General features: G+C 40.6%; 1 protein-coding gene and 2 non-coding genes across 3 annotated transcripts in view; 2 read left to right on the top strand and 1 right to left on the bottom strand.

Moving 5' to 3' along the window:
- The window catches only part of LOC126355150 (juvenile hormone esterase), a 144437-nt gene that overhangs the window by 52745 nt on the left and 64696 nt on the right, over positions 1 to 26996 (bottom strand). Inside the window, exon 2 of the mRNA XM_050005345.1 lies at positions 25228 to 25371. Coding sequence (XP_049861302.1) covers positions 25228 to 25371 — 144 coding nt within the window. The remainder of the gene's footprint in view (positions 1 to 25227; positions 25372 to 26996) is intronic.
- Trnas-cga (transfer RNA serine (anticodon CGA)) lies at positions 6329 to 6403 on the top strand. The gene has a single exon. It is a non-coding gene; the product is annotated as a tRNA-Ser (tRNA).
- Positions 6629 to 6703, top strand: Trnas-cga (transfer RNA serine (anticodon CGA)). Its single transcript has one exon. It is a non-coding gene; the product is annotated as a tRNA-Ser (tRNA).

The following is a 26996-nucleotide window of genomic DNA, read 5'->3' as shown; positions in this document are numbered from 1 at the left end:
TTTCTGGAGTTTGAAAATTGTGTTCATATTTTGTGCATTTATTCCCAAAAAAGAATGCCATAGTTAAGAACTGAGTGTGCATATGAATAATATGTAACTGAAAGACACTGCATGTTACACATCAATGATGCCACACGGCATTACCTGTGCGATCTAAGGCACTGCAGTCATGGACTGCATGGCTGGTTCCGGCTGAGGTTCGAGCCCTCCCTTGGGCATGGGTGTGTGTGTTTGTCCTTAGGATAATTTAGGTTAAGTAGTGTGTAAGCTTAGGGACTGATGACCTTAGCAGTTAAGTCCCATAAGATTTCACACACATTTGAACACACCGATGATAGGATTCTAAGGACATAACATGCTGATGACATTCTGCTTGCAAGTACCTTTGTGTGTTCAGACCACTTCAATTGAGAATCAATATTTGTTCCTATCAATTTTTCATTTATTACACAGTCTATAGAGGTGCCATCTACATTTAATTTAACATTTTCATGTTTGCTCTTCAAACTGAAATTCATGGCATTAATTTTCTGTATGTTAAATGTCACTTTATTACTTATTTACATATCACAAACTTCCCTCAGAGTTTCATTTGCTTTCTTGGTAACGAGTTCTCTTGTTTTCTCAGTGACTATAATATTGCAGTCATCAGCGAAAAGGATTTTTTCACCATGAGTAAAACTATTGGGAAAGTCATTGATGTATATCAGGAACAATATTGGTCCTAATATGCTACCTTGCAGAACCCCTATATTAAAGTATTTTGGATCTGATTAGTGTTTTACTAAATTTTTAGATCTATTTGATGTATGTATTATCTTTACTCTTTCTATCCTTTCTGTTAGGTATAATCAAAACCAGTCATTAGCTACCCCTATTATTCCTTACGCTTCTAATTTATTTCATAGAATCTTGTGGTTGGCTGTATCAAATGCCTTAAAAAGATCGAAAAATATGCCTGTGACACAATCATCTTTATCAAGAGCATCAAGTACAACTTTTGTGAATTCTACTATGGCTTACTCCATATTTTTGCCACTTCAGAAACCAAACTGTGATTCGCTTAAAATATTGTATTTATTCAAGTAATTCATTAATCTGCCTTTCATAATTTCTTCTATTATTTTTTAGAATGCTGACAGCTGGGAAATGGGATGGTAATTTTCTATGTCTTCAGCATTACCTTTCTTAAGCAAAAGTACAACTCTTGCTTGTCTTAACTGCTCTGGCAGTGTCCCTGATGTGAAGGATTTATTTATTACATTTATTAAGAGCTCTTTTATAATCCCTATGCATTGTTTCAGTACACACATTGGTACTTCATCACAACCTACAGACTTTTTATTTTTTAGTTTTTGAATTGTTTTACTCTGTTCATTCTCTGTGGTAGGAAGTAACATCATTGTATTTAGTGCAGCTTTATTTACAGGTGTTACAATTGTTTGGAGGAATTTTTGCTGTTAACTTCTCTGCAATACTTGAAAAATTCTCGTTTACATAGTTTGCTAAGTGCTGTGGATCATTTATTACTGTATCCCCCTCCCTGAGCAGTATGTTACTCTGCGTTTGTTTCCCTCTTCCTGTTCCCTTTTTTATAACATCTCAGACTGCTTTGCTTTTATTCTCTGTATTATATATTATTTTGTCACTAAATGACTTTTTTGCAGCAACAGTACCTTCCTATAGATCTTTTTGTATCTATGATAGAAATTTAAAAATTCTGTGAATCTTTTTCATTGGACTGAGGTGTCTACATGTTTGGGAGGACTTCTCAGTACCTGCTGTTATCCATCTGTTTTTGTGAGATGTTGATACAGACATGCATACTTTTGGAAATGCCTTTTCAAAGTTCAATTTAAACAATGTGAAGAATATAGAGAATTTTATATTCACATTGGTTTCCTTATACACTTCATCCCAGTTTCGTTTTCTAGTTCTTTGGAAAAAGAAGAAATGGAACAGAAGTAACCTGTTAGAATTTTGTACATAGGATAATTTAAGCATATTGTGCAGTTGTGCTTTATGAAAGAAGGCTGTATATGTGGAAGAGACCTAGAGACATTTGTTATAAGTTTCAGATAGATCATATAATGGAAAGACAAAGATTACAGAAGATTTTAAACCTCAAAACCTTTCCAGGAGTGGATGAAGACTCTGACCATAGTTTAATAGTTATGAACTGCAGATCACTAGCACAGAGATAGGAAAATAAGAAGATGACACTTAGATATAATGTGGAACAAGAGATTTTTGAGAGTTTGAAAGAAACTAGTAGGTAATGATTGACTGAAATAAGGGTAAAGAATACTACAGAAGCCCTTGGGTAGCTCTGGGAGATGAAATAATGGAGGTAACAAAATGACAAGGGTTAGTAGCACATGAGATATCTTAATTTAACTGACGAAAGGGAAAGTATAAAAATGAGGCAAATGAAGTCGACAAAACTGAATACAGGTGTCCATAAAATGAGGTCCACTGAAAGTGCAAAATAAGAAAGCAGGAACAGGTAGAGCAGAAAGAGAAAGTAGTGACAACATGTTTGGCTGTGGGGAAGATACATGCTACTTACAGAGAAATTACATAAACTTTCAAAAGAAGGAAAATGAGACATCTTGTAATACCATTGGACATGTCAGTGATTCACTTGATATAATTTTGTATATGTCCAGTGAGGCAATACCACCTAGGTTGTATTGGGTGAGATCATTATCCTGGGTGCAGAAAAATGCAGCTGTGTGCACCAGGTAATGTGGCAAAACAATGTCTCACTTATCAGTCACCTGATGTTTACAGCAACCTCTCGGTGCATCTATTCACAACTAATTTGCGTTACATGGTTTTCTCCTGGAGTGTGCTTTGGAATTTGATGTTTTCTACTGATTACATTTGACAAGCACAATGACCCAATGCAAGACTGATTTTACAGTCTGGATTTTATATCCTGTCTGCTTTGACCATCATCTGTTAATTTTTGCGACCCACATACCAAAACTCATCTATATTTTTAGTTTCTTGTTTCCTAATCTAATCCCCTCAGCATCCCCTGATTTAATTTTACTATATTCCATTATCATTTTGTTTTTTGTTTTTGTTGATGTTCATCTTATACCCCCCCTTCCAAGACTGTCCATTCCACTTCAACTGTTCCTCCAAATCATCTGCTGTTTTCGACAAAATTATGATGCCTTCAGCAAACCTCAAAGCTTTTATTTCTTCCCCCTGAATTTTAATTCCTACTCCAAATTTTTATTTGGTTTACTTTACTGCTTGCTCAATGTTCAGAGTGAATAACATCTGCGATAAGCTACAACTTTTCTCAACCACTCCTTCCCTTTCATGGCACTTGACTCTTATAATTACATTCTGGTTGTATACAAGCTGTAAATCATCTTTTGCTCCCTGTATTTTACCCTTGCTACTTCCAGAACTTCAAAGAGAGCATTCCAGTCGACATTGTCAAAAGTTTTCTTTAAGTCTACAAATGCTATAGTCATAGGTTTACCTTTCTTTAATCTATCTTCTAAGAGAAGTGGTATAGTCAGTATTGCCCCACATGTGCCTACACTTCCCAAAAATCCAAACTGATCCTCCTCAAGGTTGGCTTCTACCAGTCTCCATTTTTCAGCAAAGAATTTGTATTATTAAACAGATAGTTCATAATATCCGCAACTGTCAGCACTTGCTTTCTTCTTGAAATTACAGGGTATTTCACCTGTTTATACATCTGTCACACCAGATGGAGCAGTTTTTCATGGCTGGTTCTCCCAAGGCTATCAGTAGTAGTTCTGATGGATTGCTGTCTACTCCAGGGGCCTTGTTTTGACTTAGATCTTCCAGCACTGTTTCAAATTTCTCTCGCAATATTGCTTCTCCCATCTCATTTTCATCTACATCCAATTCTTTTTCTCTTCTATTTCTTTCAAATTTATTACTGTTGCTCCCTGTATTTTACCCTTGCTACTTCCAGAATTTCAAAGAGAGTATTTCAGTCAACATTGTCAAAAACATTCTTTATGTTTACAAATTCTGTAATCATAGCAGGGCCAGCGCAAGGTACATACGAAACGTGCGGCCGCACGGGGCGGCACTTCCTGAGGGGCGGCAAATCTGCCACTCCCCCACCTTTTTCTTTTTTTTTGGGGGGGGGGGGAGGGACAAACTCAACATTCATGCCTAAGAGGGGATTGGAAACCAAACCTCGGAGGGAGTGGCTTCGGGAACTCTGGCATGGCGCCTCGACTACCTGCCTGCCGCCCCTGTTGAACAATGGGAGGGAGGAGGACCAATTTCTTCCTCACCACTGGGGCAGCACCGTTGTGCTTACGACAGAGGAATAGAGAGGAGGAAGCAGTCTGGTGTTTACGCCAGTATTCTTATGAGTGGAGTGCTGCCAGCCTGTTAGGCGCCATGCGTTTTACTCACAACTAATTTTGCAGAAGACAAAAATCTAATTTGGAAATTCAAATGCAATGTTTCGATACAGCGGTTAATGTTAAGCCTGAAGCAATTTTGCTAAGCCCTTCAATGGCAGTTTCCGGTTGTTTTATTCTACCTGCATTATGGAAAAAAAATTGTTGAACATTAGTACAGTCAAACATGTCAAACCCCCTACAATGGCTAGAAGTATTCCGAATGGGTAAATACACTCCGAGGAATTACAAGGGATAAAGACGTTGCTAACAAGCCTGGCATAAGTTAGGTTTCGACGTATTCTTGAAAACTTTTGGTATCCACTTCTGAGTGATAGTCGGACGTTTTGGTTTTTGAGCCATGAAACACCTGTCTTCGCCTGCATAAACAACAATTAAACTCTGACCGGCACTTTTGTTTCACAATAATACTCTCACACTATCACTTTGCCAATATTTATTTACTGTATAATGTGTATTAATCCATGTTTCATCATAGTAAACTACTGGTCGCTTTCATTCTGATGAAAACCTGAGAAAGTATGGTATTTTAGCAACAATGCCCTCTCGCCCGCACAAAACAAAACGTTAATTTTGACACCTTCTGAAACGAAAATCGATAGACAGAACATTGCTTCTAAGGGTTTCCTTGCTAGCTTTGAAGCTCATTTCTGTTTGCAACAGTTGTGCGGTTTTCGCAAAGTTCGTTATTTCTTTCTATTGTTCATAATGCCCTAGAAATAGCTGCCTAATAATACGTTTATCCATATCATCGGTCACATACTTATTGTGAGCTTCTTGCTCCTTCTTCTTGGCCACTAGATTAACCGTAGCCATGCTGTACCTCGTCACGTGACCTAGTTCCTGGCACTGCCGCGTCACCACTTCGCCTTTCCAGGCAATAGGTATTATTGCGTTCTATACAACGAAAACTACGGAATTCGTTTCGGTAGTTGGCCGAGGGAGTCAAGATTGGTCAGAAGCATTTTCATTGCGTTTCCTAAGAACAGAAGAATTGGTGCGTCCGAATTTCTTGCAACTTGGGATGTAATAGGTAAGTGCTTTTCATATAACGTACAATTAGTAATGTTGATGCACGTTACCCATAAGTTTGAATTTTTCTCCTTCAAGATCGCAGAATAGGAAAATTTATTTTCTTATGATCTGTTACTTCAAAAATTGGCAAGTCGGCAAATAAGCACGCGTCGTACCAATAGCTAGACTGAAAATTAAGCGAAGAAAAGCGATGACTAATTTGTTACCCCTTATTCCATAATCAGACACGAAATAAATGACAAATGGAAATTACGACAGATGTCGAGTGTCAGTTCTTTGAAATGAACAACCGCAGTGCTGTGAGTTAATATATTTCGACTAGCATTAGTAACCGTCGATGCCCGGGTGTTTATTTATTTCATTATTATGTTGACTGTTTCACCTGTGTCTGTAGTGAAATTCGTCCTGAAATTCAATTTCACGAGGCTCAATTTTTATGACTTCATCTCCTTAACAGCGTATCCTAGTAATATAATCTTCCTTTTACGTACAGAGGAATATTAGGAAATTGTCTACGAAGCGTGTTGCAAATAAAGTTAATACGCTGACATCAACAGCTAGTTTCACGTAATCGTTATTTACAGGTGGGATCGAAACATCTCCGACGGTAGAAAAAGGCTATCTGACAGTGAATACAGGAAAAGACGGGCGCTGAAGGAAGATGACGATAAGAAACAAAAGGATGCACTACAACGATATTTCAAGCCAAAGAGAGAACGACGTAACAGCGGCGGGGGTGGAAAAATAGTCTCCTAGTAAAGTTTGCTAGTTCTGCAAGGTTCGCAGGAGAGCTTCTGTAAAGTTTGGAAGGTAGGAGACGAGGTACTGGCAGAAGTGAAGCTGTTAGGAGAGGGCGTGAGTCGTGCTTGGATAGCTCAGTTGGTAGAGCACTTGCCCGCGAAAGGCAATGGTCCCGAGTTCGAGTCTCGGTCCGGCACACAGTTTTAATCTGCCACGAAGTTTCATATCAGCGCACACTCCGCTATAGAATGAAAATTTAGTTCTATAAACATCTCCAGTCTGTGGCTAAGCCATGTCTCCGCAATATCCTTTCTTTCAGGAGTGCTAGTTCTGCAAGGTTCGCAGGAGAGCTTCTGTAAAGTTTGGAAGGTAGGAGACGAGGTACTGGCAGAAGTGAAGCTGTTAGGGCAGGACGTGAGTCGTGCTTGGATAGCTCAGTTGGTAGAGCACTTGCCCGCGAAAGGCAATGGTCCCGAGTTCGAGTCTCGGTTCGGCACACAGTTTTAATCTGCCACGAAGTTTCATATCAGCGCACACTCCGCTACAGAGTGAAAATTTAGTTCTAGAAACATCCGCAGGCTGTGGCTAAGCCATGTCTCCGCAATATCCTTTCTTTCAGGAGTGCTAGTTCTGCAAGGTTCGCAGGAGAGCTTCTGTAAAGTTTGGAAGGTAGGAGACGAGGTACTGACCTCGCAGCGATTTTGCAAGATCAGGAGTCAAGCGACATTGGTGCACTGGAGTTGAGTGAAGAACTAAAAGTGCTTTCAACATTGTTGAATCCTGAAATACGTCCAAAATCGATTCTGAAGTTTATAGGAAGACATATTTTTTGCCCTAATGTTAACATTGCTCTGATATTTCTCCTAACACTCTCAGTGAGAGTTGCGAGTGGAGAGAGGAGTTTCTCAAAACTGAAATTGATAAAGACATACCTCCGATAAACGATGAGCCAAACTCATTTGAATAATTTTGCAACAATATCGATTGAGCAAGAGCTTGTAGAGGACTTAAATTACAGAGATCGGGTGAAAGAGTGTGCACAAGCAAAAGCCAGGAAGGTTCGATTTGCCTAACATTTTTTTAAATTTTTGTATTATGATCAGTGTCTTGGTTATTTACTGTTTTGTTTCTTATTTTGTTCAATATTAAATAGTTATTGTAAATATTATTGATCAAAACAAATTATCGTTAAATTGTAAATGTATTTTATTTCCCGTTGAATACATTATCTGTTCACAACAATTTAAAAAAATTTATTGACGTTAGCTGTAAGTTCATGCCGTGCGGGATTAGTCGAGCGGTCTAAGGCGCTGCAGTCATGGACTGTATGGCTGGTCCCCGCGGAGGTTAAAGTCCTGCCTCGGGCACTGGTGTGAGTGTTGTCCTTTGGATAATTTAGGTTCAGTAGTGTGTAAGCTTAGGGACTGTTTGACCTTAGCAGTTATTAAAGGCTTATTAAAATTAGCTGTATTTCTTCAATCAGGTTAGACTACATTTTTGAGCTGGTGCCCAGCGACTGTTTTGTAGAAATCTGTAGAGAATGTCACCAATCAGTCGCAATTTTTGTTTTTATTTTCCAGATCTACATAGATTTCTGACACAGTGTGGCTATTCTCAATGTTTTGAGTTATGTTTACATCTATACCGTCATGCTGAACGTAACTGTCAACATGACGGTTTAGATGCAAGCACATTTTAAAAGCTTTGAGAATGGCCACTCAGTGGCCGAAACCTAGATAAATGTGAAAAGTAAAAACAAAAATTGAATGCGATTGATTGCTGACATTTCCTACAGATTTGTTTAAATAAAATTAAAAAAAAAATAGTGACCGGGAGGGAGGGGAGGGGGGGGGGGGGCGGCGGCAATTTATCAGCTCGCATGGGGCGGCACTTGGGCTTGTCCCGGCCCTTAACATAGGTTTGTGTTTCTTTAACCTATCTTCTTCGAGACTTCATTTTTCCTTTCTTTGTTTAGTACCAGTATTCCGCCTGAGCTCTTGATATTCATACAGCTGCTTGTTTTTCTTCCAAAGGAATCTTTAATTTTCCTGTAGCTGGTATCCATCTTTCCCTTAGTAATATATGTTTCTAAATCCTCACATTTGCCCTCTAGCCATTCCTGCTTATCATATTTAGCACTTCCTGTCATTCTCATTTTTTGGACATTTGTATTCCCTTTCTCCTGCTCCATTTTTATATTTTCTCTTTACATCAATTAGATTCAATATCTCCTGTGTTTTCCAGGGATTTCCCCTAGGCCTTTAGGCCTATCTTCAAGATATTCATTTACTGAGTAGCAACATTTATTAATTAAAATGTTCCTAAGTTGTTATTTAAATTTCATATAATCCTTTAAGTCTTTAATGAACTGAGACAAAGCACTGTAGAGCTTAATATGCATGTGGCATGAAATGGATATGGACAGAATCTATGTACATCACTGCATAGTATTAGAGGGGAAATTCAACTTACCCCACCATAAGCACCGTTCACGTTTCAGATTCCAGATAGACTATACCCCAGCATTTCCTGTCCATTTCTCTTATATAAGTAGAAAAACAATTTCACAGAGCTCGTGTTGGTATAGTGGAGTTAGTTCCAGTTTATTCAGTAAGTATTTATTTGCAGCAGTTAAATGAGTTTTATGTATAATAGGTACATTCCTACAAACAATAGGTGAGAAATATTTACTTTGTAAGTGTGTGTAGTGTTGGTGGGAAAGGGACAGAAATGGTAAGTGTGATACCTTGCTGCTATCTGCAATTGACAAAGCAGTATAACTGAACTGTAGTCAATTGGTGGTGAATTAATGAATAAATGGAAAATTAACTGCTCTTCTCTCACCACTAATTCTGTCACTGATAGATTACATAAATCTTTCCCACTCAGGGAATGCCGGCACTTGTAGACAGGGCTGCACTGAGTTGAACTGCTTACTCTACATCCACATGTTCCATTGTGGGTGTGGGTATGTCTGATGGAATGGGGACTGATCATGTTGAAGACAAGAACAATAATCTGCTGTAATGCATTGCTTGATTTTTGTTCTACATCTGTATCTTCATGGATACTCTGCAAATCACCCTTACATTCCTGGAAGTGGGTTGAACGAACACCTTTCACAATGATTCTCTATTATTCAACACTCTAACAGTGCACAGAGAAAACAAACACCTATATCTTTCCACGACAGCTCTGATTTGCCTTATTTTATTATGCTGACTATTTCACCCGATGTACATTGGCATCAACAAAATATTTTTGCATTCAGAGGAGAATGTTCGTAATCGAAATTTCTTGAGAACATCCCACCGCAACAAGAAATGTCTTTGTTTTAATGATGTGCATCATTCTAAATTCTGTATTAAGTCTGTTACACTCTCTTAACACGTTCCTTTCAGCATTCACATGGATGACCTCACACTTTTCATTATAGTAGCATTACTTGGTATTTTTATCCTCTAAACTGAGGGAACGCTCGTAGCCACTCTTTGTATACAGTAATTCTGACCTTTTCTTGCAACAATAGTACAGTACTAAGCTTTATTGTCCTTAAAAACGAATTGCTACTGTTGTATGTTAACAGAAAACAACGATTTGGTAGAAAACACGTCGTGTCTTTCTTGAAGTCAGAGATAGGTCAACTCGAGTTACCAAACCCGATTAACTCCGGTTAAGGGAGATTTCTGTCAAACCGAGTTAGACGCTTACTACCTCGAGCTGTAGTCACGCGATGAGCGGCGGTCGCTGCTACAGCTGACAGTTTCACGCGAGGTCGTGGTTAAATGCCGTTGCGCCGACCGAACCCGATGATGAACCAAGTTGAGTCTGCCTACAGAACGGAATGTCACTCACTGTGATCTTTAAAAGTGCAATATCCTATGATGATTTGTTTGGTTGAAATTCGTGAAGCGTTTGGTAAGTGCTATTTTCTAAGAGGTTAAGGTCGTACAATTGCCGTCCAAATATTGCAGGAAATTCAAAGTGGCTCATGAGTGTACTAAAATTTCAGCCTGTAGTGTGACATTCATTAACCTTAGCGACCGATGCACTTTCTATAACGCGCATTACCAGATACAGTACATTATACACACTTTAAAAAAGTTGAAAAAATTGTTTATTGTTGTTTACTTGCATTAACAACATACTGTTTAAAGAGGGAGTGATGTGTAGGTAAGACCCGCTCCTGAAAATTTTGAATACTAGCTTAGCGCCTGCCGCTTCACTCGTGTAGACTGTATGGTCTGCACAGACATTTTTTGTTTTTGTTTTGCTAAAGTCGAATTTTTATGTTGTTCACAAATTTCTACACCTTCTAGACTTTTTATGTTACATAAGGTCATGAAAGCATGGTATCTGCCGAAAGACTTACCTTTAAGAAAATTTAACATAACGAAATATTTTCTTAAAAATTTTCCACCCATATTTTACGCCATTAGTGGTCGAATTCCAAAAAATGCTGAAATGCCTATTCTTTTATTTCTGACCGAGAAACCAAATACCGATTTTCGTAGGTCTAGCTTCAAAATTGTCTTAATGGCGACATGTCTTCAAAGAACCTTTCATCCCCTGTCTTACCCCTTAGGGGCAGAATTTAGAAGAATCCCTTATTAAACGACGTATACAGTATAAGATCAGCACCCTCTGCAAACTTCAAGCTTCTATCTTCAGTGGTTTGGTCTGGGCGATAATGTGTCTGTGAGTGAGTGAGTCAGTTGGGACACTGTCTTCTATGTATAGACATTAAATTCGTTATGGAAAGGTACGTCACTATCAAGACTTCAATTTTTGGGTTAAAATGCAATGGCCGTTCGTGCTTGTGGTGGGGCATTTACCCAGAAAATCGCCGATTATGAACTGCCCTCAAAGGAAAAGAAAAAAAATTGTTATGTTAGAAGATTTATAATAATGTTGAGTGTATAGCTTGTAAGAAATGAATTGCATTAGATAGAACATATTGTTTTGACATCACGTATTTAGATGCCAGACAACAAAAAACGTTTTGAGTTTGATCGCCGATTTCATATAAGAAACAAAATTACAATCAAAAAGGTTGCAAATTGCGCAGATGCTAACGAGAGAAATGAACGCTAAACGAATATTTCTATCAACTCGGTTAGGTTACCGTATGGTAAGAGAAGTTATAACCAGAGCAGACGTGAACGTTGCAAACAACTTGGAACGTTAATTTAGCTTTTCCTGCCAATTCGATTTTAACGCGCCTAGTTTCATAAAATTGGAATGGATTATTACACTCGAGTTAAACGCGTTGCACGGCTGGCGCCGCACGGTTTGTTTCGCGTTAGTTCTGAGCTGCCACGTGTTAATCAAATTTACAAATAATTTCTCCGTGCTTTTTTTAAATCAAAATACGAGTCAACTCCCCGATTCTTTAAAGAATCAGACTGCCATGTATAAAATAGCTTGAAATGTGTGATTACAAATTAATTCATGTGTTAAATCTTCTTCTTTTTCTTGTGCCTTTGTCCAGCGTTTTCGCAGGGTTGGCATGGCTATGGTCGGATTTGGCATGGTTAATTGAAGGGGTGGCAGGATGGCCTTCCTGTCGCCAACCCGATGGATGAGATGATGATGATGATGATGATGATGATGGTGATGACAACGCCCAGTCCCTGAGCGGAGAAAATCTACGACCCAGCCGGGAATCGAACCTGGACCCCTTTTCACGGCAGTCCATAGCGCTGAACACTCACTTATCGAGGCGGACAGTTTATGTGTTAAATATTAGACGTTGTGCACGAAGAAGAAAGTTAAATGAAAGTTTGAAATTATGTTTGAAGTTTCTTGGAAGTGGCTAAGTGCTCTCATTATCAAACACTGGACGAGTGTAGTGCGAGCAATTCGCGCTGCGTATGATGTCATTCCCCTTCTATGTATGTCGGCGTATCGCTCGACGTTTGAATAGGAGCCATATTCGACCATATTGGCAAGAATGCGTGAAACATGGCCGAACACAGTGTCAAGAAGGACGTGGTCGACCGAGAGAGACAACAGAACGTGTGGACCGCGCAATCATCAGAGAGGTACGGATTCGTCATCATCAACTGGTGATTCAGTGAGGACAAGGACCATTAATAGGCTGCTCACAGAACCAGAAGTGATGATCTGGGGTGCCATTTCACTTGATAGCTGGACTGCTTTGGTTGTCGTACGCAACACCCTTACAGCACAGCAGTATGTTAATGATATTTTACGCGCCGTTTTGCATCCCGTCATGTGCAAGTGGTCCTGGGCTTACATCTGAGTAAGATAATGACAGCTGGCATGTGGTGATCGCTTCTAATGCTTGCCTTTGTGCTTGCCAAACCCTACCTTGGCCATCAATGAGCCGTGCTGCGGCTCGCGTTGGTGCTGTTTGTAGGTTTCCGCCCTCTGCTGGCGGCCAGACCATATCGTTTAGTCGGCATATTTGCGGTTATTCCTCTTCTTCCCGTGTTGACTGGCACTACTCCGTTTCGCAAGCGTTTCCTGTCTGCTAGTGGCAGCAACGGTGACTATTGATATGTAGTAACTGTTGCCCTATCTATGGGGCGACGTCGTTGTTTTCCCGGGTTGCCTGAGTGTGGAGTCAGTTTGGGACCGAGGAGGAGCCAGATCCGTGCAGTGCGGGAACACGCCGGGACTGCTGGCGGCGCACGTGGACTGCCGGTTCGAAGGGCTGTGGTCACAAGCGTGCACGACCTCGCCGTAAACCGGATCCAGCAAGCTTTAAGATGAGTGCATTTCAATCCAAGTAGAGAAACCTTCACCATTGCGATATCTCGCGATTTTCCACTGACTTGGGCCGTGTTGCTGCTCTTAGTGTCGCCGAGGTGAAGAGCAGTGAGTGGAGTGCTTGGGGAAGGTGGATCTGGTTAGCTTTCCTCGAGTTCTTATTACTATTTACTGCTTTCAGCTTTTTACAATTTGTTAATTTCAACCAGCGGTATTTTTCCTGCCTGGTGGCCGCTAACGCCCCAGTTACCTGCCCCGGGGGTTGGTGTATGTAAAGCCAGAGTACTTTTCCTCGCCTTGCCGCTGCTGTCCGGTAAGGCGTGTAGTTTTGACAGCTTTCTTGATTGTAGGCCGGTTAGTGATTTTTCCTACTCTGGTGGCAGTGATTCCTTTCTCGTTCTGGCCGATCTAAACACTGTATTCTGGGAACGTAGTGCAGATTGCTGGTTCCAGTTTTCGTGTAGTGTTGCATTGTTGTATTTGGTTGGTCGGACATCAGGTAGCTTCAGCAAGTTATCATTAGTCATTTGTTGGACTGCCATCAGTCTGAGTTACCATCTTGTGAAGTGAATGCAAGTCTTGGCTGCCTATCTCATCGCTCGCGAAAATGTTTATTCTCAGAGGTCTATTTCTGGAGCACTGTCTGTGACTGGTCCTTGTGTTTTATTATTGTATTATTTATTATAACACCTTGTAATGCCTACATTAAAGTTTATGATGCCTTCTGCTGTGTTTGTGGCTACTTACCTGTAATATTTTAATATTTGTAAGTTGTAAATTGCAGCGAGTTCCTAAACATTCTTAATTTATTGCCATTCTTGTCGTATAAGGCCGTCAGCCGTGATCACAGTGGCTTATTTTTAAAACATTATTTCTTGCATCTGTCCTTTATGGCGATTGTTAAAATGTAATGCCCTGAAAACACTATTATTTTACACAGTTGTTCATTCCTTCGTTAATAAGTGTGTTTTTTTATTTATTGTTGAGTCCTGAATTAATAAATGTGTATAATTATAGAAGGTAACCAATATTAACTGACTACAGCCCCGTCCACAATCGTAACCGAACCCTGTCTTCCCCTGACTACCAGGTCTCAGTCATGGTTGCCGGATCTTTCCCCAATTGAGAATGCTTCGAGCACTATGAAAAGGGCTCTCCAACCAGCTCGAGATTTTCACGATGTAGCGCGCAATAGAACATAATTTGGCACGATAACCCTTAGGAGGGCCTCTAGCGGCTCTATCAATTAATGCCAAGCCGAATCACTATTCTCATAATTGCCAGAGGTGGATTAACGAGTCCTGACTTGCTTGATTTGTGAAGTGACCACTGACTAAATTTTCAGCTGCCAAAATAGCTAAAATCAAGTATTCATATAGATTACCAGTTTCAATAATTCTCTGTTGCCATCTTCAGATCTCCAAAAGATGGGGCCGAAAATGCTAAGATACATCAACTAACATAACAGCACACATAATTATAGAAAATATTTTTGTTAAATGTACTGTCTGTATGAGCTTATTTGCGACATTACATCATCCAACGTCTAGGTGAGATCTCATTACCAGACGTCACCTGCAGTCTAGGTGGATTCCCTTCCAATTGTTTGACGTGTCATATACTGTTCTGTCACATGGAATCACAATAGCTCTGATTGAACCCCGTGATATATCTATTTAACATTTATTTGCCTTTTCCATTTCAATGTGATGCATAAGCACGCTTAAATATGACAACGCGCCGTACGACGTCGAAGTGAAATCTCGCCACCCAAAATCCTTAAACATCGTCATCTCCCGATGTCTGGGCAAAACTCCTTCCATTATTTGATATAAACAACGTAATTATTAACTCACCTATGATTGTAACTGTTCTTACACTAACCCTTGATCTAGTACTACTAACACGTAACTATTGCAGTTCAGTTATAATTTTCACGTCATATTCTCTCTAGATGACAAATATCAAATGCCCTATCGTGAAATACAGTATGGCCCGTGGTTAGGTTATTCTTTCTACGTCTCATGATATATTTATAGTTATTACCAGAGGACATAACAGTGTAAATGTAACAGGCGTAGGACCTAAATCAATCTATAAAATTTTGAATACATAGGGTTTTAAGCTGCACAATTTTAGAGCACCGTCAGTAGAACGAGATCTACTACACACTAAATCTTCTTACTACAGCTTTCCATTTAATATCTATTATAATCTGCGTATACTTGGTATTCCTTGTGAAGGCTAGATCGTCATCGCATCAGTAAACCCATTGGAATCCCAGCTGTAAGTAGGTGACGACTGCATCGAAAATAAGCCCAAGAATCTACTAACATGCTACGATTAAACGTACATAGTTAAAGTTATCGTCAGTTTGAAGACGCACTTGATGAAAATTAGAACAGCTCTTCAAAAATTGCATTTTTTTTTTTTTACTAGATTCCAACTGATCATTCTACAAATGTTCTGGACAACGCTTTCTATTACTATATCTCTAGAAGTTCTCAAAAATTTCTAATTTTCTTCCTTAAGGGGCTTTACGTTAGACTTTCATGTTGCACCTTATATTTGTAGTATTACATTTCTCGCCACTTAAGTGACCTCCAAAGGCCGATTTATCCTGAGTACTGGCATGCACCTTAAAAAAAAAGAAAGGGTCTGTCTGTTTGCCCAAAATAAAATCCTTGGCACTCGCAAAGTCACCATAGTGTAACTTGTGTGTCAGTTTCGATTTTATCGTGTCAACAGTACTGAATCAAACCTAACGTTAGTTTTTTGAAATTGATGCTCTATTCTGACACTTTTCTTCTACATACGGTAGGAACCAATCTCGTCTTAAATTTCAATTTTATATCATTTTGTTCTACAGTGCTGTTATCTCAACTGTTTGTACTAGATTTTTATTAATATTTCTGTACAGATCAAGTGATAGACCATCATGGCACCCATTCACAGCAGTGATGTGTCATCGGCTCTCTCTCTCTCTCTCTCTCTCTCTCTCTATACTTTCGTTATCTAATTTTCCGGTCCTACATAAGATGGTATTAAAGTATGACATCCTATATCGCATCGGATGGTATGATTCATGATTTATAATCATATCTATGTTTGTAAGTTTCCTAAAAATGCTGAAATAGTGCCTATAATTCCGTTTCTTTATAGTTATATCTAAATAGTTGATGGTGTTATCTTGTTGAAATGTAAGCCCAGAATGGCTTCCCACGAAGGGCAACAACACGGGTGTATAATATCATCGACGTACCGCTCTACTGTGAGAGCGTCACGTATGACAAAGAAACGGGTCCTGCTATGAAATGATATGGCACCCTATAAAATTCAACATGGTTTCTGCAAACAGAGATCCTGCCAAACTCAGCTCGCTCTGTTCCTTGATGAGATCCACAATGCCATAGACAGCGGCGCTCAGGTGTTCCTTACTTCAGAATGTCATCTGACACCGACCCGCACTGTCGTTTAGTGAAAAAAAACCTTATCCAGTATCGGAGCAGATTTGCGACTGGATTCAAGAATTCCTTGCGGACAGAGTTCAAAGCGACTCTCTTAATGTAACAAAAGCGACACATGTAAAGCTAATTTCTTTACCCTCAAGGAAATGTGATAAGACCGTTACTGTTTACAATATATATATAAGTGATGTAGTAGAAAGTGTCGGGTGCTCTCTAAAGCTGTTCACAGATGGTGCGTTTGTCTATAACAAAGTAGCAGCGCCAGAAGATAGTAACGATTTGCAGAATGACCTCCAGAGAATTGGTGAGTGGCGCAGGTTGTGGCATTTGACTATGAAAGTAAATAAATGTAACATATTGCACATACATATGAAAAGAAATCCACTACTGCATAGCTACAATACTGATGACAAACCGCTGGAAACAGATCTGCTGTAAAATATCTAGGAATAAGTATCCAGAGTGACATTAAGTGGGATGACCACATAAAACGAATAGTGGGAAAAGCAGGTGCCAGACTCAGATTCAAAGGAAGAATCTTAAGGAAATGTAGCTCATCCACGAAGCAAGTGGCTTATAGGGCGCTTGTTCGATCATTTCATGAGTGTTGTTAATCTATCTGGTATCCCTGCCAGATAGGACTATTAGGAGAGGCAGAGAAAATGCAACGAAGAGCGGAAAGTTTGGTCACGGGATTGTTTAGTCGTCTTGAGAGCTTTACGGAGATGGTCAACAAACCCCACTGGCAGACGATACAAGACAGGCGTTGTGCATTATAGAGAGATTTGCTACTGAAATTTCGGGAGAGCATTTTCCGGGAAGAGACGGACAAAATATTCTCCACCCACCCCCACCCCCCTCTCCCCGACAAATGGCTCGTGTAATGACCACGAGGAGAAAATTCCAGAAATAAGAGCCAACACAGAGGCTTACCGGCAATCATTGGTCCCACTCGCTCTTCACGAATGGAAGAGGGTTGGAGCGCTGAGTTAGAAGTACAAAAGTACCCCCTGCCACACACCATTAGGTGGCTTGCCGAGTGTGATGTAGATTGTCGGGTTGTATGGCGGGTGGCATTTAGGCTGATATCCAACAGCACTCTGGGGGCTCTCCAGACAGTTCACTGACAATCGGTGCCTGGAGTCTCATTGAATGGAGCAGAATTGTCTTCAGTGATGAGTTCCGCTTCGAACTGAGCCCCGATCACCGTCTCTTCAAAAAATGGTTCAAATGGCTCTGAGCGCTATGGGACTTAACCTCTGAGGTCATCAGTCTCCTAGAACTTAGAACTACTTAAACCTAACTAACCTAAGGACATCACACACATCCATGCCCGAGGCAGGATTCGAACCTGAGACTGTAGCAGTCACAGGGTTCCAGACTGAAGCGTCTAGAACCGCAAGGCCACCGCGGCCGAACCGTCTCTTCCCAATTGGGAACTCTTGGAACATTATGGGCAGAGCACTCCAGCCATCTCGGGACTTTCATGATATAACGAGTCAATTGAGTAGAATTTGGCACGATGTCCCTCATGAGGACATCCAGTAAATCTGCCAATCAATGCTAGCCGAATAACTGCTTGCATAAGGGTCAGAGCTGGATCAACGCATTATTGACTTACTCAATTTGTGACGCTTTTTCTCTTGAATAAATAAATCGTTTTTTTCTGAAATTGTAATCATTTGTTGTCTGTACATGTATGTTACATCTACCGATTTCCGTGTCATTCAGATAATTCCTTCACGATGCGTCGTTTCTTCTACCTTAGAGTGTATTTCTTATCAACACTTTTGTGGCAAGTGTAGTGCTCCTACAGTCCGGAACCGCGCGGCCGCTGGGGTCGCAGGTTCGAATCCTGCCTCGGGCATGGATGTGTGTGATGGCCTTAGGTTTGTTAGGTTTAAGTAGTTCGAAGTTCTAGGGGACTGATGACCTCAGAAGTTAAGTCCCATAGTGATCAGAGCCATTTGAAACATTGTTTTGTAAGGCTCCTTTATATTTTAACGTACAGTTGTTGGACAAAAATATGAAAAAACACACTCCGTCTTCAGGCCACGAGTGGCCTACCAGGACCATCCGACCGCCCTGTTATCCTCAGTGGAGGATGCAGATAGGAGAGGCGTGGGGCAGCACACCGCTCTCCCGGTCATTATGATGGTATTCTTGACCAAAGCCGCTACTATTAGGTCGAGTAGCTCCTGAATTGGCATCACGAGGTTGAGTGCATCCCGAAAAATGGCAACAGTGCATGGCGGCCTGGAAGGTCATCCATCCAAGTGCTGACTGCGCCTGACAGCACTTAACTTCGGTGATCGCACGGGAACCGGTGTATCCACTACGGCAAGGTCGTTGCCACAAAAATATGGAAAGACTGCGATAAATGCTTCCTTGAACATATATGGCCACGAACGGCATCTGTGCAATATCCTCAATGTCTTGCAGGTCAGTCGCGGTCACAAGTGTTCTCTGTACTTGTGAGTGTATCATGTCGGATCTAAGCCTATTCGAACGCGGGCAAATTGTTGATGTCGTAACCGAGGGAGCCGAGGTGGTTGGTGTTTCAAAAGGTACTGTATCGAAGATTTATACCGCTTGTATGAAAAGCAAAAAAACATCACCCGTTAAGTCACAAAGCGGACGAAAATGTATGTTGAGTGCTCGTGATAAATGGTCTTTCAAAAGGATTGTGACGAAAAATACAAGCACGACAGCTGCAAATGTGGCTGTAGAATTAAATGTATTAAATGTTGCACTCGCGAACGTTGTCAGCACCAAACCACCACGAAAGGAGCTACAGAAGTAGAAAATCGCAGGGCGAGTTGGAATTCCAAAACTACTTATCAGTGATGAAAATACCCCTAACATGAAAACCCGATGCCGATGCCATAAAACACGGACAGTCGAGCAGTGGAAGAAAGTAATATGGTCGAATGAGTCTTGTTTCACAGTGTTTCCAACTTCTGGCCAAGTTTACCTCTCAAGATCGAGACGCTGTGGAGATGATTTTGGTAGTCATATCGTGATATTCCATGGGCCCCATATTTACTCTACAAGGTAGCATTACTACCAAGGATTATGCGACCATTTTGGATGATCAGGTCCATCGCATGGCACAATCTTTGTTCCCCAATGATGATGCTGTGTTGTAAGACGAAATGGCCCCAGTTCACATAGTTCAAAACTGGTTTTGTGAGCATGGGGAGGAGCTGTCGTATCTCCACTTGCCACCACAGTCATCAGATATTAATATTATAGCGGCTATGTGATCTACGAGGTGTGGCAATAAAGTAATGAGACTGATTTTCTTTGCAAGATGTGGCAACACTGCTTGGGTAGGCACAATATCTTTGACCTTGGTCTATAAGCTGCTTCTAGTCAAAGTGGCACATCGATGCAACTGCTCAGTGGTGAGTTGTGGTGTAATAAGTTGACACGTGTTTGTGTCTCATCACGGAAATGGAACCATATAGTATTGCGCAACAGTATGGCATTTCTTTTTGCGTTAAAGTGAAAACGCGACGACAACTTACGGTGAGCTTCAGAAGGCTTTTGGAGAGGAGGTTATATCAAGAGCTCAAGTTTTTCGTTGGCATAAAATGTTTAGTGAAGGCATAAAGAATGTTGAAGATGAAGACTGCAGTGGACGATCATCAGCCTCACAGACAGATGTCAACTTGGCCAGGGCGCGTGAACTCATACGATCTGATCCAAGATTATCCTTGAAAATGATTGCAGAAGAACTGAACATCAATCGAGAAACGGTTCGTCTAATAATAACTTAAGATCTTGGTATGAGAAAGATTTGTGCAAAACTGGTCCACAAAAAGCTCACACCACAACAGCGAGAAATACGGAAAAATGTGGCAGCTGATCTGTTAGAGCAAACGGAAATCAATCCAGAATTGTTGAGCCTTGTTATCAGTGGTGGTAAAAGTTGTTTTTTTCAGTACCATCCAGAGACAAAACGCCAAATTTCGCAATGGTGCTCAAAGGGTTCACTCAGACCAAAAAAAGCTCTCATGCCAAAGTCAAAAGTGAAATGCATGCTCGTGTGCTTCTTTGATTCCAAGGGAATTGTTCATATAGAGTAGGTGCCTCCTGGACAAACAGTTATCTAACATTACTACAAAGAAATTTTAAAAAGACCTTATAAAAGAGTTCTTCGTGTCCGCGCCAATATTACTGATAATTGGATTCTGCAACACGATAGTGCGCCATCCCATACTGCTCTGTCAGTACAGCAATTTTTAGCCTCAAAACAAATTTCAGTACTACCACAGCCATCTTATTCACCAGATATCGCTGCGTGCGACTTTTTTCTATTTCCAAGAGTCAAAACGGCGGTCAAGGGACACCATTTTCAAACAACACAAGATGTCCAAAAAGCTGTGACGAGGGCCTTGGGGGATATTACAGAAGATGAGTTCCAGAAATGTTACCATCAATGGCAGAAGCGCTGGAAGAAGTGTGTGCAATCAGAAGGGAACTATATTGAAGGAGACAACACTAAATTTTGTTAAAGCGGTAAGCAACATTTTTGTTCACATCAGTCTCATTACTTTTATTGTCGCACCTCGTACTTTAGAGAGAACGGGGCCTGATTGGTATCCTCCGCCATCATCTTTACCTGAACTTGCATTGATTAGCAGGAACAGTGGTATTCGATGCCTTTGACAATCGTACAGAAAATTACAAATCGTACAGGACTTGTATTCATCAATTCCGAGGCGACTGGAAGCCGTTTTTATTGCTAACGGTTTTCTTACACCATAGTAGACATTGTTCTGAGTTGTGTTTTTGGTGTTTCCACATTTTTGTATAACCCATTGTAACATTACAGGACATAATGGGACATATTGAAGTATTCGATACTGTAGACTTTTAGGGGATGTCGATACAGATATGCAAAATGTAAAGGGAAACTTTGGTGATGTTTAAATATGGTACTGTGTCAATATTAGGACATTTTGCACAGAAAGAACAAAAATAGAATTAATGTAAATATATATTAGTGTTAGTAACCTATTTTCATTCAATTTTGTAATTATATTTCATTTTGTAAAAGAAAGACTCACTGTTTGCTGTAGCTCTCATTAATTGTATAAATTATCAGTTTTGAGCTAAATTATTTCGTGTAATATGGACAAGATACTTTTAAAAACTCACCAGCTAAAGAGAAAGTCAGTAAATGAACGTTTAATGCACACTTCTGGAACTTTCTATGGAGAAATTCTATATTATGTTCGCAAAAATACGAAAACTTGTGAAAACTGTTTCATAACCTAATTTCGAAAGACGATTTGTATCAAGAAATATTGCTAAAAAGATTTATTTACGTTTTGAAACACGATTTAAATCATTTTACATATAAATAGTTGTTCTAAATCACTCAAGAAATATCCAGAATCAAATGTCAAGATATTTCTGGAAACATCGGTACAAATCTGGTGAAGGTTATCCAGAAGCTGGTAGAAAAATGTTATAAAATCTATTTGGAAATTATGCTTGTAAGAATTTATATGTACTGATCCTTTTACTTACTTTAATCTGTACTAAAATTCTGTAATGTCTAATTTAGTTTTAAGTCGTGAATTGCTGTCGTGTTGTAAACAAAACATTGTCAAAGACTCTCATTGTTTGGAAAGATATTAATACACCTAGGAGTTGTCAGTTGCCAGTTCGGATATGCAGTGCGGTTAGCTCGGAGAGTCAGTTGTTGAGTCTGTGAAGTCTGTCAGTTCTGTTTGTAAATAAACTTCTGTAATGAAGAATTACTTGTTGTCGTCAATATGAACTCAAGACCTTTTGCACGAAGCAGACACCTCCTAATGCAACGTTTTAATTTGGTGTTGAGGAGCTGAAATGTTATAATTTGGTGGAGGAGCTGAAATGTTTTAATTTAGTTGAGGAAGCTGGGATGTTTTAATTTGGTGGAGGAGCTGGGATGTTATACCATGTAACTCACTGTGGTAGTAATAATCCCAATAGGAGCGAGGCCGTTAACAGCGAGATGACTAATGAGCTACATCCGCCTCTTGGTATGCACAGTGTAACAAATAGGCCAAGGTTTGACAAATAGGCCAAGACTGAAATAGGACAGCCGGTATTATACTGGTGTGCAGATCTTTATTAAGGTCTTAGTGTCTTTCCATTATGTGTCACTTGCAAGCAATATAGCTCGAGGATACGAGGACCATACGTGGAAAGAACTGCTACAGTTTAGTACAGAACGTAACTGAAAAATGAAAGAAATAAGCAGTGCGACGAATAGAAATGTAACTTTAGTTCAAAGACACTAATTGCAATGAATTGACCGCGATTGATTATGGTCTCCCTAGGCACTACAATAGGGTGTTCCATTCCTCTACCAGCACGTTTTGACGACTTCTGGATGGTCGTTCGCGCATGTGGGTGTATTGCAGCATGTCTTCACAAGACAGCCTGCCTGTGCTCAATGATATTTAAGTCGAGGGAATGGGCGCGCCTTAAATGGGCACGCCGATCCTCTCGGTCCAAGAGCGATGTGATCGCGCATTGTCAGCAATAAAAATTAAGTCAGAGCCGAATGCACACGTGAAAAGGATTGCAGTGTTACAATAACATTGAATGGTGACTGTACCGTGCTCAAAGATTTGGAGGTCAATGTGCCCATACAACTTTATGCTTTCTTACACCATAACACCTGGGTCACCAAAACGATCATGTTGGACAATGTTCTTGGGTGCATTACGTGTCACTTCTCGTCGTACGAAGTTACGTCAGAATCACTGCTCTTACTGAATCTGCGAGTGTGAACAGGACACAGCCTACTAGTCGTTCTCCTAAGAGACCATACCCAAGCAGTCGCCGTGCCGCAGTGAGTCGTGAGATTGCGTGCCTTCCAGTCCTGTTAAATGTGGTAAGAAATACGCCCGCTGTTTGACGTGGATCCCTTCTTGCCTTTTGCACAATAAAGTAGTCATCTCCTGCTGTAGTTGTCCGTGGTCGATGTCCTCTACTCCTTCGGGCTGCAATGCCTGTGGTTCGGAACGCTCTTCATTAGCGTGAAACAGTGCTGTGAACAATACCGAACTCCTGCGCTACACTTGTGATACTTTGTTCATTTTCCCAGTTCCCGATGATTTTTCCCCTTGTGAAATCATCCGGACGTTCTCTGCCGGATCTGTTGAAACGAAGAACAGTACCACAACGCCACTGCTCTCTGACTGACAGGCGCGAATTTTCCCGTTCCTTCAACCGCCTCGTGTTACGGGGCCAACCCCGTTTGGTGCCATGGTCACACTGACCGTGCACAATGTGAACGTTGCTTTCAATGCGTGACTGGGAGACCTCTGACAAAATGCTCCCGCACTTCACTCATTTCCACGGGTTGATAATATGTTACGTTACTTTATCTACCTCGTCATTAAGTTTTTCAGAGCAATATATTAAGGGATATACAAAAAAATATTGTGGATGGTGGTCATAATCTTACCAGATTTGTCAGTTGAATGTCACGCGTCTCTGGGCTGAAGAGTGGCTGTAACTCACGAATAACCATCTTTGGTCGGAAAAACCTGTTGTTAAGATAGAGGCACTCTTCTTCATGGTCACTTAGATGTGCTGAAGTGGCGTACAAATAGGTCACACGCTCATGACACTTGAGCTAACTTCTACAATGTGAGGACAACGTCTGCTGCGGGTAGGTAACAGTACACCTCATTTTACCTGAGTGACCATACATCATGATTATAATAGAGGACAGAATCCAGTTATTGGGAGATTTGCTCTTAATTGTAAATAACCTTGAGATGAAAAAGGTTGCAAGTTTTAAAATTCTTAGTTTCTAGATATACTATTGAGTAGAAGGTTTCAGTATATAATCGTATATTTAGGATAGCTAATTCATGTGTGTAGTGTGTAAGAGATCAGTCAATTTCCTGAACTGCTGTTTCTATTTTTAATTCTGTTCTTCTAAAAATATATTTCAGCGTCACATTCTGATATTAGTACCAACTAGTTTTTAAGTAATGTGTGTTTTTGGGTAATAGTGTGTGAATAAAAATAAAAAGTAACAGTCTAAATCAAATTATCTTTTATTTTTATTGCTGGTGACCGGTTTCGATTATCCTGACCATCGCCTGTCGGCACTTAATTTACCCAGATCGGCCGGCATTCGGAGACACTGAGTACTACTGTAAGCAGTTGTCACCATCAGTTTGGAGCAGTTGGTGATGGTTACCTTGTGGTATTGCTCCAAGCACCTGCTACCCTCCTCCACGCACCGTACGGTGGCTTGCAGAGTATCGGTGTAGATGTGGATGTACTCATGTGGCCTGCGTAAAATCAGTGCAGTTAGACGATGATTAAGGTAACTGAAACTGGGCACCACCAATAGAAATGGAAGAAAATGCCATTTAGGCTACTACTATTTATTGTAATTAACCCAAAAACGCTGAACTTCCAACAGGTTCCCAAAATTTCTTAACTGTGTGTATCAATATAAAAGACTAAGTAATTTTTAGCTACTGTTACTTTGTTTCCATTTGAGGTAAAACCACTTCCTTTTTACGCATCTAAGCTATTTGTAAGGACGTTAAAAACTACGGTGCTGCTCGAGCTATATAAACAGACAGAAGAACCTGTGTGACTTGAAAATTTGCTTTTAACTGAAAAAATATAGTTATTAATTCGAAAAAGGGGTCTGCCACTTGGTGGGAAGATACAACATACATTAATCATTGCGGTCTAATCAAGTGGAGCTGATAACTAAAACAAAATAAAACTAAACATAACAGACATAATGGTCGCATAAAAGTAGAAATCAATGAAAAGTGTACCGCTGGTGTGAAGACGTTAAGGTACAGACAGTCTTCCGAACCGGTTGGATGCTGTTTGCGCAAGAAGACGTTCTTTTGCGTGCACAGAGGGCCTGCCGTCGTAGCATCTCGGATATGCACCCACGGCTGCGGTGGCTCTGGAGCCTGCAATATACAAGTGACATAATTGAGAGAACTAACAACATAAAAATCTGTAGTAATTTTTGAGTAGACGACAAAGTCGTAAATCTCTAAATATAATTAAAGTTGTCAAGAACCAAAGAAATTTGTGACTCTACCTGCCAGTGGACATCGATTTAAATCAATAGTAAAAGTCGAAAATTTGTAGAGAGCAGGATTCGAACCCAGATCTTCAGCATACTACACAGATGCGCTGACCACTACGCCATCGATACACAGCGGTTTTTGCAACTGCACGGACTGCCCTATCATGCCTTCCGTCAGACTCAAATTCTCAATTTCTCCACAGACTACTAATATATCGCCCATTATCGTCAGTAATCACAGCATTTTTCTGATTCCTATGAGAGTTTGAGATTGGTGTGCAACCATACTGAAGTTATCAACTGATAGCCCTCACCTGAGTTATATATGTGGTCTCTTACTAAAATTGGCAAAATGTCGCGAGTAATGAGGATAATGGGCAATAGACGCTACATTAGTAGTGTGTGGATACAATGAGAATTTGGGTATGACGGGAGGCGCGCTAGGGTAGCCCGTGAAGTTGCGGATGGCGCAGTGGTCAGCGCATCTGGCTGGTTCGAATCTCTGCCTGGCACAAATTTTCATCTATCCCTATTGATTTAAATCAATGGACCCTGGCAACTAATGTCATTAATTCCTTTGTGTCTTAACTGATTCATAACGGCTACAGGATTGAAATTGTGTCTGTTCTTTCGGACATGTCCAAAAAAAAAAGGCACCACCATTATAGTTAAAATGCTCTGGAAGTATTCTGTCTTTTCTTGTATTCGGGCGATGATAAGTCTGTGCGGCTGTTGAGAGTGCACAACGCCTAAATCCAGGAGTTTGATACTCAGCTAGGCAGGAAATAACTTCTGTGACAGACTCTTCCTTGCTGTAGTAAGGTTATTTTCCAAGACCTAACTGTTGCACAATGTGATAAGGACAGTTTTACTTTATTTATATAAAGCATTTTGTTTTGCAAATGTAAGCTACACTCGGGCAGTACTGAACTAAGTAACTTTAGCTTTATACAGTCATGTACTTCATTCGTGTGATACACACTGCAGGAAACAGTAGTACACCCTTTTAGAGGTTTCCAGTTCACACAAGATTTATCGTTGCAACAGTGCAAATGGAGTACACGAAGTTGGGTTGGGGTTGGGTTGTTTGGTGGAGAGACCAAACTGCGAGGTCATCGGTCTCATCGGATTAGAGCCGGCCGCGGTGGTCTCGCGGTTCTAGGCGCGCAGTCCGGAACCGTGCGACTGCTACGGTCGCAGGTTCGAATGCTACCTCGGGCATGGATGTGTGTGATGTCCTTAGGTTAGTTAGGTTTAAGTAGTTCTAAGTTCTAGGGGACTAATGACCACAGCAGTTGAGTCCCATAGTGTTCAGAGCCATTTGAACCATCATCGGATTAGGGAAGGATGGGGAAGGAAGTCGACCGTGCCCTTGCAAAGGAACCATCCTGGCATTTGCCTGGAGCGATTTAGGGAAATCACGGAAAACCTAAATCAGGATGGCCGGACGCGGGAGAGTACACGAAGTGATTACATTTACAGATCAATAGCACAAGTGGTTAT

This window comes from Schistocerca gregaria, chromosome 3 (genome assembly GCF_023897955.1).
Source record: "Schistocerca gregaria isolate iqSchGreg1 chromosome 3, iqSchGreg1.2, whole genome shotgun sequence".
In the NCBI taxonomy this organism is placed as follows: Eukaryota; Metazoa; Arthropoda; class Insecta; order Orthoptera; family Acrididae; genus Schistocerca; species Schistocerca gregaria.
The sequence above is the reverse complement of the archived record's forward strand: the minus strand, read 5'-3'. Positions and strand labels throughout refer to the sequence as shown.